Raw genomic sequence first — 18,134 nt, forward strand, 5'->3', positions numbered from 1 at the left:
TATTCCAAAAGTTTTCCCAAAAATCCTTGGTGCAATTCCTTTCAATTTTGACAAATCCTGCACTTACATGTCTCAACCATTCAAACCAATTTTCCCAGAATTCCACATTTCCATGTGAACATTCCCATAGGCAAAAAGTTCCACATTTTTCAAATGATTCATTCCATTCCAACGCCATTCAGTGCAAACTTGAAATCCGGGATACCGATTTCCCATATTCCAAAAGTTTTCCCAAAAATCCTTGGTGCAATTCCTTTCAATTTTGACAAATCCTGCACTTACATGTCTCAACCATTCAAACCAATTTTCCCAGAATTCCACATTTCCATGTGAACATTCCCATAGGCAAAAAGTTCCACATTTTTCAGATGATTCATTCCATTCCAACGCCATTCAGTGCAAACTTGAAATCCGGGATACTGATTTCCCATATTCCAAAAGTTTTCCCAAAAATCCTTGGTGCAATTCCTTTCAATTTTGACAAATCCTGCACTTACATGTCTCAACCATTCAAACCAATTTTCCCAGAATTCCACATTTCCATGTGAACATTCCCATAGGCAAAAAGTTCCACATTTTTTCAAATGATTCATTCCATTCCAACGCCAGGATACGGATTTCCCATATTTTCCAAAAAAAAATTCTTTCAATTTTGACAAATCCTGCCCCTACACGTCTCAATCATTCAAAACAATTTTCCCAGAATTCCACATTTTACGGTCCAAAAATCCCCAAATATTCTGACATTAAAACATACAGCACATTCACGACATTCGGGCTGTTTTTGATTTTTTTCCCAGAATTTCACATTTTATGCCCCCCCCCCCCACCACCACCAAAAAAAAAATTCCAGTGAATAGAGAACATTTCCATGTAGTTCTGAATTTGTCAACTTCCAGCACCACAACCATTTCATTGGATTATTGTATTCCTTTAAAGCATTCCAATGCTTGGCATTCCATTCCCGAGCCATTCAAACTATTTCATCGTCAAAACATTCAACTATTCAAGCTATTTGTCTCTTATTGACACTCACTGAAATTCCACTTTTTCCAGCCCCAAATCCCCATTGGATTGAATAATGGAGGACTTTCCCACTTATTCCATGTTTCCACATTTTCCCTTAGACAAATTCTCCTTGATCTTGTCTAGTTGCACTTCTTCCAGTTCTTATCCTTCAACATCCAACTCATTCCGGCTGTCTTTTGTCAACAGTTCCCAAATTCCAGTTAATTCCACATTTTCTGCCACAGAAATTTCCATTGGATTGAATGGAGCATATTATCAAATTCCACACTTATCCACAGATGAATCATTCCATCATTATTCCTGACACCAGCGGTAACAAATGATACATATTCCAAAAATGCTGCCATTTCCCATAACACGAAATGTCTTTGAACGTGACATATTTCTCATCACATTCCAACATCAAATTCATTGAACTCATTTGGAACATCCCAATTTCAAATGTTGACATTCTTTTCCCAATCATTTCACACGCACTTCCCTCCTGGAATGGAATTGTCTCTTTGATTACGAGGTTTCTGAAGTTGGTCGTTTTCCGGGAATGTGTCTTTGTTGGTCAAGGTTCCAATTGTGCGGAATTGCGGGTGCGTTCCGTGTTATGAGTTCCAGCGGAGCGTAATGTCTCCACGAGGCAGGGAATTCAATCATGGAAGCTAATGTTCACACGCTCTGGTTGTGTGTTTTGACAATGTGCATTCAATTAATGCTTACATGCCGGATCGTTTACGCTAATTTCCCGGGAACGACAATAGCGCGGCCTTGCTCGCTGGCAGGAGGTGTAAAAAGGCAAGGGGGGGGGGGACCACCACCATCACCACCACCAGGATGTTTGTGGCCTACATTTGTTTGAGAAGAGCTGACGGGAAAAGGAAAATGCTAAAATGGTTAGCCTTAAGAAATGATGGATTTGATGTCCATAATCACCCGAGCAAAGCCAAGAGAATAAAAGAGGCAAAAGAAGTGCGGCAAATGGGAGCATGGAATTCAAGGTCATCAGTGGAGTCATCTTCCGCCCTTCAGCGGAGCGCTGGAGCACATTCACGGGAAATGTTACCGCAAAATCAGATGGCAGGGCTGCTCTTCCGAGGAAACACCTGCTCTCATCTTCACCCATCCTTGAACGTGTCCGCTTTTATTGCCGTCGGTTTGGAAGTCTCTAAGCAGGCAAGAACCCGTCCCTCTAAAACCAATAGCCTTGACCTCTAAACCCCGACGCTAAACAACCCTGAGGCTGGCGGGCTGAGGGCCCTTAAACAGCAGTTTGATGTCTGTAAAACCCAACCAAAAACAAATGGTCTGACCATGATTATCCCATGACCCTAACCCCAACCTCTAAACAACCGCAATCCTTAAACCCTTAAACCCCAACAATACCACTGTCCCCTACACCTAGACCCTACAATCCAAACAAACTCTAATTCTAAGACCTAAACCAAGCCTTCTCCCCAATGCTAAACACCCTAACCACGCCATTAGCCTCTACCCCTTGGCCCTAATCAATAACACTTAGACCATAGCACCTAAAATCCGAACCATCCCAGAATGCGAAGTCCAAGGCTAATCACTCCAAACCCCAACAATACCACTGTCCCCGACACCTAGACCCTACAATCCTAACAATTCTACGACCAAATCCCAAAAAAAATCCCCAAAAAATAAACTCCAATGCTAATCACCCTGATCACGCAATTAGCATTACGCCATTAGCCTCTACCCCTTGGCTCTAATGAATAACACTTAGACCATAGCACCTAAAATCCGAACCATTCCAGAATGCGACTCCAAACCCCAACAATACCACTGTCCCCGACACCTAGACCCTACAATCCTAACGATCTCTAATTCTAAGACCTTAACCAAGCCATCTCCCCAATCCTTTAGACCAGTCCTAAAAAAAAAAAAACATAAACCCCAATGCTAAACACCCTGATCACACCATTAGCCTTTACCCCTTGGCTCTAATCGCTAACACTTAGACCATAGCGCTAACTTCCAAACCATACATTCTTAAACCTTACCCTAAGACCCTAACCATCCCTAATTCTAACCACTAAATCCCGTCTAAAATCCGTCTCCCCAAGCCTTGGAAGCAACCCTGAACCCCAATGCTAAACATTGTCATCTACCCCAGACTCTAATCCCCGACATTTACAGTCCCCAGCAGTAACATCCGAAACCTAAGTCCCTAAAACCCTAAATCTCTAAAGAAGCCATTAATCCCAAAGCCAACCACCCCCAACCCTGAATCCTAAAACCCCTGCCCTGAAATCCAACCTAGAAACAAACTGAACCCTAATTCTAACCCCTAATCCTTACCTTTGACCCCTAACCATGGACCTGCCTGGGGCCCAGCCTAGTTGGGGGCCCCCTGAGCTGAAAAGCATCGAACATCTCCAGTAGTGGTGTGGTCGGGGTTTGAAGGCCACCTGTGGATTTTGCCATCAGGCCCCAACATAATCCAGAACCACAAATAAACCAAAGTACAGGAGACACGTAGAAACAAACGCAAAAGCAGAAGGTTTTGTTTCTCTGCTGGAATTTAACCGTCAACATCTCCCAACAGCAGCTTTAAGAAGTCATTAGCAGTATTCCCACTCCAGTGGCATTTACCGCCTCACAAGAAATACCACCTAGCCCGCAAAAACTCCACAAGAACTTCCACAGAAACAACAACAACAAAAAATCTCAGCGACCCGACGGTGGCCTCGGCGGCCTCGGGCGTTTACGGCGGACCCGAGCGTGGCGGCGCGCAGATGGGAGCGCGGCACGATTGGGAAAGCGGTGACGGGGAGTCGCCGCGCGCTAACGAACGGCGGCCATAAAAGCAGTCGGAGTCTGCAATAACAAAAGCCCGAGTCGGCGAGCGAGCGAGGAGCCGGCTGCCGTGGTTCATTTGCATATTCTAATGAGCCCGGTGTTCAGGGTTAGCCGCTTACGCTAATGATGCGTTTAGCGCCTAATAAATCAGTTAAGGCACTTCCCTGCTGGAGCCCTGGGAGATGCGCTACCACCGTGTGTGTGTGTGTGTGTGTGTGTGTGTGTGTGTGTACTTCTCGTGATTTAGCTTAGTGTCTTTGCGGACGGGCCGTAAGGCTGCAATTTTCTCGGAATTCCTAAGTTTGCAGTTTTCCCACGTTTTCCCATGACTTAGCAACTTGTATGTTAGCTGTAGCACTAGTTGCATGCGCTTGTGTCATTTGTGTGTATCTTGTGGTTTTGACACGCTATCACACCCAAACGTTTTCCATCCTGATGACTCTCGACTTGACTTCCTGGCGTTCATTTTTTTTATTATTTTTTTTTCTGACGTTCATTCTTGTCTTGCAGTATTTCACAACAGATACTTGAAGTATATTCATTCATTCATTTTCTACCGCTTTTTCCTCATGAGGGTCGCGGGGGGGGGGGTGCTGGAGCCTATCCCAGCTGTCTTCAGGCGTAAGGCGGTGTACACCCTGGACTGGTGGCCAGCCAATCACAGGGCACATATAGACAAACAACCATTCACACTCACATTCATACCTATGGACAATTTGGAGTGGCTAATTAACCTAGCATGTTTTTGGAATGTGGGAGGAAACCGGAGTACCCGGAGAAAACCCACGCATGCACGGGGAGAACATGCAAAGAGATGCCCGAGGGTGGGATTGAACCCTGGTCTCCTAGCTGTGAGGTCTGCGCGCTAACCCCTAGACCACCGTGCCGCCACTTGAAGTATATTTGTGGGAGAATTAAAAAAAAAAACAGGTAGCGCCAAATGTATCTGTGGCGGTCCGAATGTATGTGTGGCGGGCGACAAATATCTTCCAGCATTTGCTGCTTGAGTGAGTTGGGCGACTAAATTATGGATATGAAGAGGTTGTTATGAAAGGTCCTAAGCTGTAATTTGCGAAGTAAAATGTTGAAAATCGTCCAGCTATGCCGACCGAAAACCAGACCTAAAACCACAACACAAAAACAGCCATGAGCCACTCGTCTGTTTTTCTGGTTGTTTAGCAGGACGCCGCCATTTTTGTCATCAGAAGAAAGCTTCAATGAAAAGAAAACCCAGATGAAAATAGTGGAAGATGTGTTGCGTTCAAGGTCGTCGGGCCACGCTACTATTAGAGGGATTACTCCTCAAATGGGATTAGGGCCTGGTGTGGAAGTAAAGGAAGGAGAAAAAGCAGGAAGAGATATTAAAATATTCCCATTTAAGCAAAGAGATGCTTTTATCATCATTAGCAGTAAAGGGGAGACCAAGGGGGGGCGGGGTGAGGGGGGGGGGGCGTCTTGAGAGGGATGGAGTCTGCACAAGTACCATCTAATGATGATAAAAGATTGAAAGATTAGCGAGCACCGAGGGTGCCGTATTATAATATTTCATCTTCCACACCAGTTTTATGTCTTACTTTCTTTTTACTTTCTTGTCTTCTTCTCTTAATAATAGCCAGATTCTTTTTCCTGGACTTTGTACCGGGGAGATAGTCCACATGGCGAGATGGGCGGGGGTGGGGGCGTCTTGATGCCCTGCCATCGTGGCCCCTCCGTGGCATGTAGGTCAGCGTGGGCCTGGGGGGGGGGGGGGGGACACGGCATCCTGATCCCGTGCTTTTCACCTTTTGGTGTTGGGATCCCCTCATTTCAGTTGATTATATATATTTTTATTAATTGTCATTAAAAAAAAATCACTTAAATGTCACTTTCTTATTTTATTTTGATTATTGTAATTTTTGGTTTATTTAGATTTTATTTGATTTAATTTAATTTTATAGTTTTATTATTCCTTTACTAGGAATTATTTTTATTTCATTCAATTTTATTTTGCTACAATTTTTATTTTATCTGTTTTTTATTTTTTTTATGGTTTAATTATTTATTTAAAAAAATATTGCAGCTGATTGTTTTTATTGTTTCATTTTTTCTTTGCTCGAAATTTTGAATTTGACTAGAAATGTAATGTATTGTTTCAAGGCTGCACGGTGGACGAGTGGTTAGCATGTGGGCCACACAGTCAGACCTGGGTTGGATTCTCCGCTTGGGCATCTCTGTGTGGAGCATCCTCTATCCTCCATCCTCCATCCTCTCCTCCATCCTGTATCCTCCATCCTCTCCTGCATCCTGCATCCTCCATCCTGTATCCTCCATCCTGTATCCTCCATCCTGTATCCTCCATCCTGTATCCTCCATCCTGCATCCTCCATCCTGCATCCTCCATCCTGTATCCTCCATCCTGCATCCTCCATCCTGTATCCTCCATCCTCTCCTCCATCCTCTCCTGCATCCTCCATCCTGTATCCTCCATCCTCGCCTCCATCCTCCATCCTCTCCTGCATCCTCCATCCTGTATCCTCCATCCTCTCCTCCATCCTGCATCCTCCACCCTCTCCTCCATCCTCTCCTGCATCCTCCATCCTCTCCTCCATCCTGTATCCTCCATCCTCGCCTCCATCCTCTCCTGCATCCTGCATCCTCGCCTCCATCCTCTCCTGCATCCTGCATCCTCCATCCTGTATCCTCCATCCTCTCCTCCATCCTGCATCCTCCATCCTGCATCCTTCATCCTCCATCCTCTCCTCCATCCTGCATCCTCCATCCTCTCCTCCATCCTGCATCCTCCATCCTCTCCTCCATCCTGCATCCTGCATCCTCCATCCTGCATCCTCCATCCTGCATCCTCCATCCTCTCCTGCATCCTGCATCCTCCATCCTGCATCCTCCATCCTCTCCTGCATCCTCCATCCTCCATCCTCCATCCTCCATCACTCCTCCTCAGGCTCATCTACCTCCTCACTCACTCTCTCTCTTTTCTCCAAGCACTCCCGTCACTGGCCTAATGCCGTGAGAAATGACAGCGGACGGGCCGCCTGCCACCTCGCGCCCTGTTGCCTGGCAACCACCTCCACCCCGCACCCCCCCCCCCCCCCCCTCCCGCCTGCTGCTATGCCGCGATAGGGCCGTGCAGCTAATGAGCATTATAAGTCATTTTGTCTTATCGGTTTTTTCCTCTCCTGTGTTGTTCTCGTTCTCGTTCTCGTTCTCGTTCTCGTTGTTGTTGTTGTTGTTGTTGTTGTTGTTGTTGTTGTTGTTGGCGGCCATTCTCCATGTGACGCTCAGATTCTACAAACAAACCATTTGCCGCCTTATTGGGATAAACGCCGCCGCTGACATCAGCGTGCGGCTCTTATGGCTCTTACGGCTCCACGTATGGAACACGGGTGTCCAAAGTCTGTTTGAGGTGTTTCCTCGCCTCTGTCGCCTGTCGACGCTCAGTTTTTTCTGAAGTATTTGACGTCAAAGTGTATGAAAACACTTGCTATGAATTATTGACTATTTTCTCTCAGAAGGGCTGCACGCTTTTACGTTTACCTGCGTGTCATCCACCGCTGGCCCACTTTGGTCCTTCGCTACCTCAGCCACCGCTTTTAGCAAAGTCCAAGCACTTTTCCCAAAATATTCCAAAAACTCCTCCCTTGAAGCTGCTTGTGTCCGTCTCTTTATGTTGAACGTGTTTATTCATTAGCTTTTTGGTTAATTAGCGGATTTTAAGTCTATAAGTCTCACTTTTTTTCATAGGTTGGCCGTTCCTGCCACTTATACTCCAGAGCGACTTATAACGACTTATAATGGCGTCCGTCTGCTCCTTTCCACCAGGCGGACCCCCACGACCGGGACCTCGCCATCCGTCCCTTCCTGGAGCACTGTGAGAACACCCACATGACCATCTGGCTGGGCATCGTCTATGCCTACAAGGGCCTGCTGATGGTGCGGGAACGCCACATTCCGTCACGTCCCGGCTTGGCGTCCGGCGCCTCACCGCCTGCGTTCTTGTCCCTCGCAGTTGTTCGGTTGCTTCCTGGCCTGGGAGACGCGCAACGTCAGCATCCCGGCCCTCAACGACAGCAAGTACATCGGCATGAGCGTCTACAACGTCGGCATCATGTGCATCATCGGCGCCGCCGTCTCCTTCCTCACCCGGGACCAGCCCAACGTTCAGTTCTGCATCGTGGCGCTGGTCATCATCTTCTGCAGCACCATCACGCTCTGCTTGGTTTTCGTCCCCAAGGTGGGCGACGCCCCCTCCCCGGCGGCTGATAGTCCGTGTGTGTGTGTGATGTTTAATGAGCGCCTCTTGCAGTTCATCACCATGAGGACCAACCCGGACGCCGCCACGCAGAACCGCAGGCTGAAGTTCACCCAGAACCAGAAGAAGGAGGACTCCAAGACCTCCACCTCCGTCACCAGCGTCAACCAGGCCAACACCTCCAGACTGGACGGCCTTCAGACCGACAACCACCGCCTCCGCATGAGGATCACTGAGGTACCCAACCAGGAAGTCAAGTATCAAAACATTAGTCAAAGATCTTCTATTTGGCAGGAGCACTTTGCTGTTTTTGAGGACTCATTGCAGAAATGCTAATTAAAGACGCTTTGTGTGACGAGCATGCTGCTGTTTTTAGGAATCTGCTGATTCAAAGATGTTTTCTGTGATTGGGCTGTTTTTGAGAACCTGATGCAAGACTACCAGTCAAAGTTATTGTTTAATACATTAGTGCTTTGCTGTTTTTGAGAACTGCAAAAATGCTCATTCAAATGCCAGAAACGCTCTACTGTAAAGACGTTTAGCTGTTTTTGACCACCTGCTGAGAAAATGCTAGTCAAATATCCACGATACGACCGGACTGTTTTTTAGAAGCTACTGCCAAAAACATTAGTCCAAAGATGTTTTTGAGAAGCATCATCAAAGGCATCGTCAAAATCTTCAAAATGACAGAAGCACTCTGCCATTTTTAGGAATCTTCTGCAAAGACGAGTCAAAGATATTGAAAGGAGAGCGGTCTGCTGTTTTTAGGAATTTGCTGAGGATATGCTCTACAAAGATCCTCTATTTGACAGCAGTGCTGTGCTCATGAGAGGATCACTCTGCAGTAATTTGCTATGAAAACATTAGCCGAAGATATTTTACGCTAAGATTGGAGTGTTCTGCTGTTTTTGAGGAGCTTCTAGAAGCTTCTAGAAAAAACACTAGTCCACCAGTTGCTGTTTTTGAGAACATATTGCAAAAAGTGCTACTCAAAGATTTCCAATGTGACAGAAGCTCTTTGCTGTTTTTAGGAATCTGCTGCAAAGACTAGTCAAAGATGTTTAATATTTTTTGTATTTTCTATTAAGGACCTATTGATAAAATGCCAGTCAAAGATCCTCTATATGACAGGAGTGCAAGAGGTGTGATGTGATGTTTTGAAGAATGGAGTGCAAAAGCGCTTGTCAAACATCTTTGATGTGACACAAGCACTGTTCTGTTTTTAGGAATCCGCTAGCCAGTGATAGACCACACGACAGGAAGAAGCGTTCCGATGTTTTTGAGGACCTACTGCAAAATACTAGCATTCTTTGCTAGTACAGTTACCATTTATAGGTTTTTAGAAGTAGTTTTTTTGTGCTAACGGGTGGATGTGTGTTTTGCTGTTTTTGTGGACCATGAAAGCTGGACAAGGAGCTGGAGGAGGTGACCATGCAGCTGCAGGATACGCCGGAGAAGACGCCGTACATCAAACAGAACCACTACCCGGACGCCAACAACATCCTCAGCATACGCAACTTCACCGACGGCAAAGGTATTTTATTTATTTATTTTTTGCTGCATTAGCCTAGCATGTTAATGCTAATGCTAGTGACAGGCTAGCATATATAACATATATTTCACATTTCAAATAATTTAATAAAATTCATAAAATATTCATTAATACAAGTTACTATGAATTATATAATTTAATTTTTTTCATAATTACAATAATTACATTTTTATAGTAACATTTTTAATAATTATCATTTAATCACATTTGTGATGATTAAATAACTGAAATTATATATATATATATATTATATTTAATACATTTAATATTTATTTATATTCATATATTTATTTAAAATTCCATACACATTCTTTAAAATAAAAGTGCAGATTTGTGTCGTTTATTTGGCATAAAAAACCTCACAAAATAAATGAATAAATCCCACATATTTCACATTTTAACTAGTTCATCAAATTAATTATTTATAGTTATTATTAATTATATATTTGTATTTAATAATTGCCATAATGATTAAATAGTTATTATTCAATCACATTTCTGTTTAATTAATTGAACTTCTATTGAATTCAAATTCCTATAGATTCTTTAAAATACATGTGTGTTAGTTGATTGCTGGTACTATTCTCTAACTATACTATACTATACTAACTATATGTACTATATGACTATATGTGTTTATTTTCTTGTATTTTATTTGGAATTGTTTAGCTTTTCATATCCATTCTCTTCCTGCACTGATGGTGAGATTCCTTGTTGACAACACAGGTGAAGTTTTTAGCGTGTGAAATGTGCCCATTTTCTGTTGTTTGGAAGTTATGGCGGATGAGAACACAGTATTCCTGCATACTTAATGAGGAGTATAAATATATTTCTGCTTTTAGCTGTGAGAACTACAAGGTTAGCCTTTTTTCTTTTTCTTCTAAAATATTTGAGGTTCAATGGAGGCAGGAAGCTGTGATCAGTGAAGCAGGTCAGCGAGTGCTGACTGAGGAATCTAGGACGGCTGGAGAGAAAACTGCGGGGGGGGGGGGCGTTTAAAAAAAAACAACCCACACACAACAAAAATATAGAGTGGTAGGAAAAGGCTTTGCCCCCTTTCTGATTTTGTACTTTTTTTGCACGTTTGTCACAATGAAATGTTTCAGATCATCAAAGAAATATGAATAAATAACAACTCAAATGAACACAAAATGCAGTTTTGAAATCAAACTTTTGATTATTAAAGGGACGAAAACAATCCAAACCTCCATGGCCATGTGTGGAAAAAGTGATTGCCCCCATTTAAACACAATTGAGATCTATAAAGCCATTTCTAAAGCTTTGGGACTCCAGCCAACCAGAGTGAGAGCCATTATCCACAAATAGTGAGCATTATTACCCAACTAATATTTACAATATAATTGCAAATTTTTACAAATAATTTAGTGCATCATTTTTGTGTGAAATAAAATAAAATAAAAACTGTTTTATTTTATGAAACCTAACCTGAAATATTTCTAGAAAAATGTAGTACAACTTTAAAATGTTATTTTATGTGAATGAAGCGAAAATATTTCAAGAATAAAATATATTCATATTAATTATTACTTTAAGGTGTAGTTTCACCATTTTAGCAGAATGCCATAATATTACAAAAAATACATTTTAAAATGTATAGATTTTATGAGAAATATTTTTTTTTATTTTAAGATTCAAATTGCAATATTTTAACAATAATGTAGTAATGCGACAATTTAAAAATGATTATTCTATGAGTCATATTACCAGAAGACAAAAATAATGTGTTAATGAAAATTGAAAAAAAATGAAAAAATAAATATTTTGTGAGGTGGAAGTTAAAATCTTTTAAAAATAGGGTAGTAATATTACCCAGAAAATTACTTTTTTATGAGAAAGTAATAATATTACTTTTTTTTTAATCATCAACCAGAAGAATGTTTTCCAAGAATATCCCAAAATAAAGTAGGAATACCAATAAGATAAAAAATGTCCCGTTGGAGACTGACTGTATGCCCCCCCCCCCCCGCAGACGCTGACAGGAGCCTCCTGAAGAACCACCTGGAGCAGAAGCCTCAGGGCCAGTGGGGCTCCATGGACCCGTCCCGGATAACCCGGGGTCCCCTGGAGGACATCAACTCTCCTGAGCAGTGAGTTCTCTCTCCTTGTTTTGCCATCTTCACGTCACAAACACCTCCGCCACCGGCATGCATTTGCAGGGCGGTTGCTACGGCGACCAGAAGCCTGCGTATCTCTCGCCCACGCTTGTGCTCGGCCGCCATGTTGGAGGTGTGATAGATGCGTTGTCACAAGGAGGCGACACGCACGGGAACGCTGCGTTCGCTTATTATTCATGAGCAAGCAAAGCTGAGGAACTTTGTCTAAGTGGATGGGGGGGGGGGGATTGGGGGGGTCATCATGCATCATTTACGAGCTTTGGATCAAGTTGGATGGCGAAGAGAGCGAGCGGCGGGCAGGTAGACGGCCGGGTGACGGCGGGGAAGGATGGCGAGATGAGGAGGAGCTTACGTAAGAGGAGATGTGGAACCAACAGAAGGAACGCTGGCTATTCCCGACGCCCATGAATGTTTCATCGCAACAGCGCACAAAAACAAACTGTGGCCGGCAACCTTCAGGGGGAACGACGCGACATCGACACACTCATTTGACAAACACTTTGATTGACAGGACTTTATTAATTATGAGAATAAGCTCATCATTTTTTTATTATAGTCAATTTTTGCGTGGAAAAAATATTAAAATATTTTAGCGTTTAACATATCATAACAAAGAATAAAGTCAAAATATTTGAATAAAGTAGTAATATTACAATGAGTAAGGGATCATGTAATATTAAAAGAATTAATAAAATACAATAAAAAGTGTCATTTTATGAGAATAAATAAATAGGAATATTTCAAGAATAAAGTTGTCACATTGTAATTAAAAATGACTGGTAATTATTGACTGCTGGGGTAGGCTCCAGCATACGCCCACCCCCCCCAACAAGGATAATACAAAACAAATATGAATAATGAATATAGAAATTTAAAATGACTGGTAATTATTGACTGCTGGGATAGGCTCCAGCATACGCCCACCACCCCAATGAGGATAATAAAAAAATATGAATATAGTCATTTAAAATGACTGGTAATTATTGACTGCTGGGATAGGCTCCAGCATACACCCACCACCCCAATGAGGATAATAAAAAATATGAATATAGTAATTTAAAATGACTGGTAATTATTGACTGCTGGGGTAGGCTCCAGCATACACCCACCACCCCAATGATGATAATTTAAAAAAAGAATAATGAATATAGTCATTTAAAATGACTGGTAATTATTGACTGCTGGGGTAGGCTCCAGCATAGGCCCACCACCCCAATGAGGATAATAAAAAAATATGAATATAGTAATTTAAAATGACTGGTAATTATTGACTGCTGGGGTAGGCTCCAGCATACACCCACCACCCCAATGAGGATAATAAAAAAATATATAAATAATAAATATAGTAATGTAAAATTACTGGTAATTGACTGCTGGGATAGGCTCCAGCATACACCCACCACCCCAGTGAGGATAATAAAAAAATATGAATAATGAATATAGTAATTTAAAATGACTGGTAATTATTGGCTGCTGGGATAGGCTCCAGCATACGCCCACCAACCCAATGAGGATAATAAAAAAATGAATAATGAATATAGTCATTTAAAATGACTGGTAATTATTGACTGCTGGGATAGGCTCCAGCATATGACTATATAATACTACAAAAAACCAACTATGAGCAGAATAATGAATGTAAAATAATATTCCAATAAAAAAGTAGACATGTTATGTGTTTAATGCTAATAATTGAATAAGAATAATATAATAATATTTTGTGTCCCCCCCCCCCCAGCATCCAGCGCCGCCTGTCGCTGCAGCTGCCCATCCTGCACCACGCCTACCTGCCCTCCATAGGGGGGGTGGACGCCAGCTGCACCAGCCCCAACGACAGCCCCGGCTCCAGCCCGCGGCACAGACACATGCCCCCCTCCTACCGGGTCATGGTGTCGGGCCTGTGAGCGTCACGAGCCCCGCCTCCCCCCCCCCAGAGCCCCTCTCGACCACGCCCCCACCGCTCCCTGGATAACACACACGTGACGGAGACCTCCACGGTCGCTTTTTCTACGCCGAGACGGACTGACAGCATCAGCGACACGGAGGACACGGCGGAGGGAGGCGTGGGGGGGAGGGGGGATTTTGGGGGGGAGCCCGGATTGGCTCGGCGGCGCCGACCTCCGCCAAGGCACGTGTGCATCCAACAACACCGCAGCAATGAAGCCTTAGCCGCTCCTGCAGTCGTCGTATCTTTTTTTTTTTTTCGTTTCCATTCGTCCGCACGTGAGACATGTAAATATCATCTGGACGTCGGCGTGGCGTTGGCGTCGTACGGGATGTGATGTGGACCGTTTGTTTGGGGGGGGGCGGGGGGGGGGCGAGGTTCCATGAAAGCACACGTCTTTGCCGAAGATGCTAACCGACGTAGGAGCGTTCCAAATGCACGTGGCGGCCATTTCTGTTTTTTTCCACGATGCTAACTTTGCACCGCCGCTCGTCCTCACTATGTGTGTGTGTGTGTGTGTGTGTGTGCGTATGCCAAGAAATACACACAAAGTACACAAACATGGCGTGGCGGGACTGATCATATTGATCCCAGAGTGGTGACGGAAAGGATGTAGGTCGACCACAGCCGCACTTGACCTGAATTTCCACAAGTGGCGAGGTTCTCGGATTGATCATTAAAGCACACGCAGCGTCCCCCCCCCCCCCCCTTCCACCACACTGGTCGGTTGTACTGGACGTCACGCCACACCGAGCCCCCGTTGCTATGGAAACGCAACGCCGGCCCCAACACGCAATGTTGTTTTTTTTTTTTTTTGTTGTCCTCACGCAGCAGCAGAGACTGAGGAGGACGAGGATGAAGAGTTTGTTGTTTTTCACCATCGGTGTCTTGGTTTTTAGTTTTTGTAAAAGGCGCTGGTGCCTGTCGTCGTGGCACAAACACTCATCTCGACATTCCCGTATTCCCGTTTTTGGCTTTTTCTTTAAACGCCCGACGTCGCAACGCACGGGACGGCGTGGGACGAAACCGGACCGCTAAGTCACAGCTGAGGAACTGGACCCAAAGGGAGCAGCTGAACGGAGCCACTTCCTGAGAGAGCTCAGAGCTCAGACCCCCCCCCCCCCCCCCCCCCCCCGCCCCCGCCCCCGCTAGGCACCGCCCACCCCACACAGGAGCACCCGGGGGGCCGCAAAACCACAGCAGAACCACACAAGCTAGCACCGGTCCGACCCGAGCGGGACGTTCCCATTTTTCTATGGTGGCATTCATTGTGATCGTGTACAAGTTGCTGTTTTTATAAGTTTGGTCCTTTTCGGGGGGGGGGGGGCATGGAATCAAATGTGTCATTCACGCGTATTTGCGGGTTTTTGCACCTGCGCTCTGCGTCCACAAAAGGGTTTCCCAAACTTTTCTGGCCAAGTTCGATCCTTAAGATGAGTGCGTCCGAACGGCTTGGCGTTGATGTTTGACATCTCCCGTCGACGGGAATGGCTGGAGTGGCAAATATTTGTTTCATAGAATCAAACACAGTGAAACCTCACGTTTTTGTAATCTGTTCCCAATTATGAAAATATAATTAATTTGTTACAGAACCCCCCCCCGACACAAAACATTGACTACCATTTCTAAACGATGAAAGTATAACTGCACATTGAACATAACTTTTACCCTTTTGAAGACTTTCAGATGTTTTCTTGTGAGATGATAGGCAGGACTACAGACTACTACAAGTACTTTGTTACTACTACTACTACTACAAGTAGTTTAACCAAAACAAAGTGTATGGCAAAAAAAACGAGATTTGCCTGTCCTATAACGCTATAACGCAGAGGTAGGGAACCTATGGCTCGGGAGCCAGGTAGGGCTCTTTTGATGACACTATCTGGCTCTCAAGCATTTCTTACCACAATAAAAATGTATTTTTGCTAACATTTTAAAGTAAACATCACAGAAATGATTGTTAAAAATAATATTCAAAATCAACAACTTTCTTATGCATTTTAATTCGTCCATCTATTTTCTACTGCAATACGGCCGACCATATCTATCTTTCCTGATGATATTTTCCAGGTCAAACACCAAAACATGATTATTACTGGATAATGCGGTAGTCTACCTCGGTCATTGAGATGTCAACATGTAAATATAAACTTTCCTCCTTTAGTCAAATAGTCACCTAGCTAAAGCTGCAGAACCAAGCCTTCTGGCAAAGATGGCCAAAAGAATGAAATACGTGTACTGAATACGGTTCAAAACCATGCAGCAGCAGAAGTTGTATTAATGGCAGCAAGTATTAGATTTATTATTAGACACTGCGCTGCTCACGAAAGTGTGCTGGCCACACCCCATTGGCGTGGGGTAGTGTGCCTGGTCTACGTAATTAGAGCCCATTATATCTAAAACTGTTGGTCTTACATAAAAATGCACACATTTTATTGCATTCAATGTTTAAAAAAATGTATATGGCTCTCACAGATACACATTTTAAAATATCTGGTCTTCATGGCTCTCTTAGCCAAAAAGGTTCCCGACCCCTGCCATAACGCATCGAGGCGGGAATGTTCTTGGCTTTGCCGAAAGTCCAATGAAAATTGTCATGAAAAACTGTGAAAAGTACAATCGATATGTCGGTGCGAACGAAAACCGAGGTTTCACTGTGGTCGTTGTAGTAGTATTTTGCCAAAAGAGTACTACGTGTGCCTGATTGATGATTGGGATGCTTCCTCTGGTTTTTGTTTTTTAGTTCCAGAAATTCAGACGAAAAAAAAATGTAGCCAATATTTCTGATGTCAATAAATGTGCACACATTTGGGGGCCATCATTTTTGGGAAACCCTGATTTTTTTTTTAAATTTATTTCTGTTCCGCTGTACCTCAAAGTAACACACTAAGACTGAGGCAGAAGCAAACGATCAATCCCCTTTTCCGTTATCTCCGATCACTGAAGAAGAAAAATGTGATTTGGTTTTTCTTTGGACTTTTTCTTTCCCAAGTGGTGCAAACGGGCGGGTCAAGGGCTCATAAAAGTTGGCGTCATCGAGGAAAAGCACGAACGGTTTTCTTTTTCTAAGCCTTGGAACGAACCACTTTCCAGCCAAGTCGAGCGTCACTTTGATTGTGCTTCACTCTTTTTACGTCCAACAAACCAAAATGCAAGCTGAGGGGCAATAACTTGTTTTCTGGTCACAGAAAGAGTCAACTGCAGTATATAGATAAATATAAATATATATAGATATATATATAAATGTATATGTCAAAGATCTTTAAGTAACATTCTCATGCTTTTTTTTAATGTTTATTTCACACAAAAACGGATACTTGGAGGTTTTTTAATTCTCGATTAATTTTACAGTATCTGTAACGATGTTATGTACAGATGATGAGGTATAGCCGTGGAGACGTTGTATAAACTATCACATGACCTCGGCGTCTTTCTGGGAGCCATTAGTTGTTACCTGCTGGGATTTGGGAGGGGAATAAAACAACAACCTAATTCTTTTTCTTGTCTGAATGTCCTGGACAGCCTTTACTTTTCACATCATCGTTGAATAAAGTGAGACTGAAAGTGAGACGCTCTCAGACGACACTTTTTTTTTTTTTTTCAATTCTGTGAACCAGCCGGAAAATATCCGATTGAATTTTGTTTGATGGAAAAGCAACGAGGTGCTTATTTCCCCGTCTTAAAAATGTACAAAAACATATTATTTGCTCCTGTCAAAAGTTTGAGGACACCTTCTCATCCAATAGCATGAGTAAGTGTCCCCAAACTTTTATCCAGTCAAAAGTTTGAGGACACCTTCTCATCCAGTAGTATGAGTAAGTGTCCGCAAACTTTTGACAGGATATTTTGTCAGACAATACCAAAAACATGCTAGTACTAGAGAACGGTACATACTGTACTTACTCCAGTCAAAAGTATAGAGACACTTTCACATGCTCTTGAATGACAAAGTGTCTCCAAACTTTTGGCTGGATATTTTTTAAATAAAATACCAGAACATGCTAGTACTAGAGTACTAAATATTAAAATATGCCAGTACCAGAGAACGGTACATACTTAGTACTTTGACCAGTCAAAAGTTTAGAGACACTTTCTCATGCTCTTGAATGACAAACTGTCTCCAAACTTTTGACTGTATATATTTTTAAATAAGATATAAAAAAATATGCCAGTACTAGAGAACGTACATACTTAGTCCAGTCACTTTTGACTGGATATTTTTTAAACAAAATACAAAAACATGCTTGTACTAGAGAACGGCACATACAGTACTTGCTCCAGTCAAAAGTATAGAGACACTTTCCCATGCTCCCGAATGGCAATGTGTCTTCAAACTTTTGACAAAAACATGCTAGTACTAGAGAACGGTACATACTTAGTACTTAGACCAGTCAAAAGTTTAGAGACACT

The 18,134-nt window shown here is 43.2% G+C and overlaps 1 protein-coding gene across 2 annotated transcripts in view; it reads left to right on the forward strand.

Annotated features, from left to right (window-relative positions):
• The window catches only part of LOC131101914 (gamma-aminobutyric acid type B receptor subunit 2-like), a 136,530-nt gene extending 121,867 nt beyond the window's left edge, over nt 1-14,663 (forward strand). For both annotated transcript variants that reach the window (XM_058047320.1, XM_058047321.1), the window contains exons 14-19: nt 7,663-7,773; nt 7,850-8,074; nt 8,147-8,329; nt 9,497-9,626; nt 11,635-11,752; nt 13,518-14,663. In XM_058047320.1, coding sequence (XP_057903303.1) covers nt 7,663-7,773; nt 7,850-8,074; nt 8,147-8,329; nt 9,497-9,626; nt 11,635-11,752; nt 13,518-13,683 — 933 coding nt within the window. In that variant the 3' untranslated portion in view covers nt 13,684-14,663. The remainder of the gene's footprint in view (nt 1-7,662; nt 7,774-7,849; nt 8,075-8,146; nt 8,330-9,496; nt 9,627-11,634; nt 11,753-13,517) is intronic.
• Nucleotides 14,664-18,134: the final 3,471 nt, after the last annotated feature.

Source organism: Doryrhamphus excisus, chromosome 14 (assembly GCF_030265055.1).
Source record: "Doryrhamphus excisus isolate RoL2022-K1 chromosome 14, RoL_Dexc_1.0, whole genome shotgun sequence".
Classification (NCBI taxonomy): Eukaryota; Metazoa; Chordata; class Actinopteri; order Syngnathiformes; family Syngnathidae; genus Doryrhamphus; species Doryrhamphus excisus.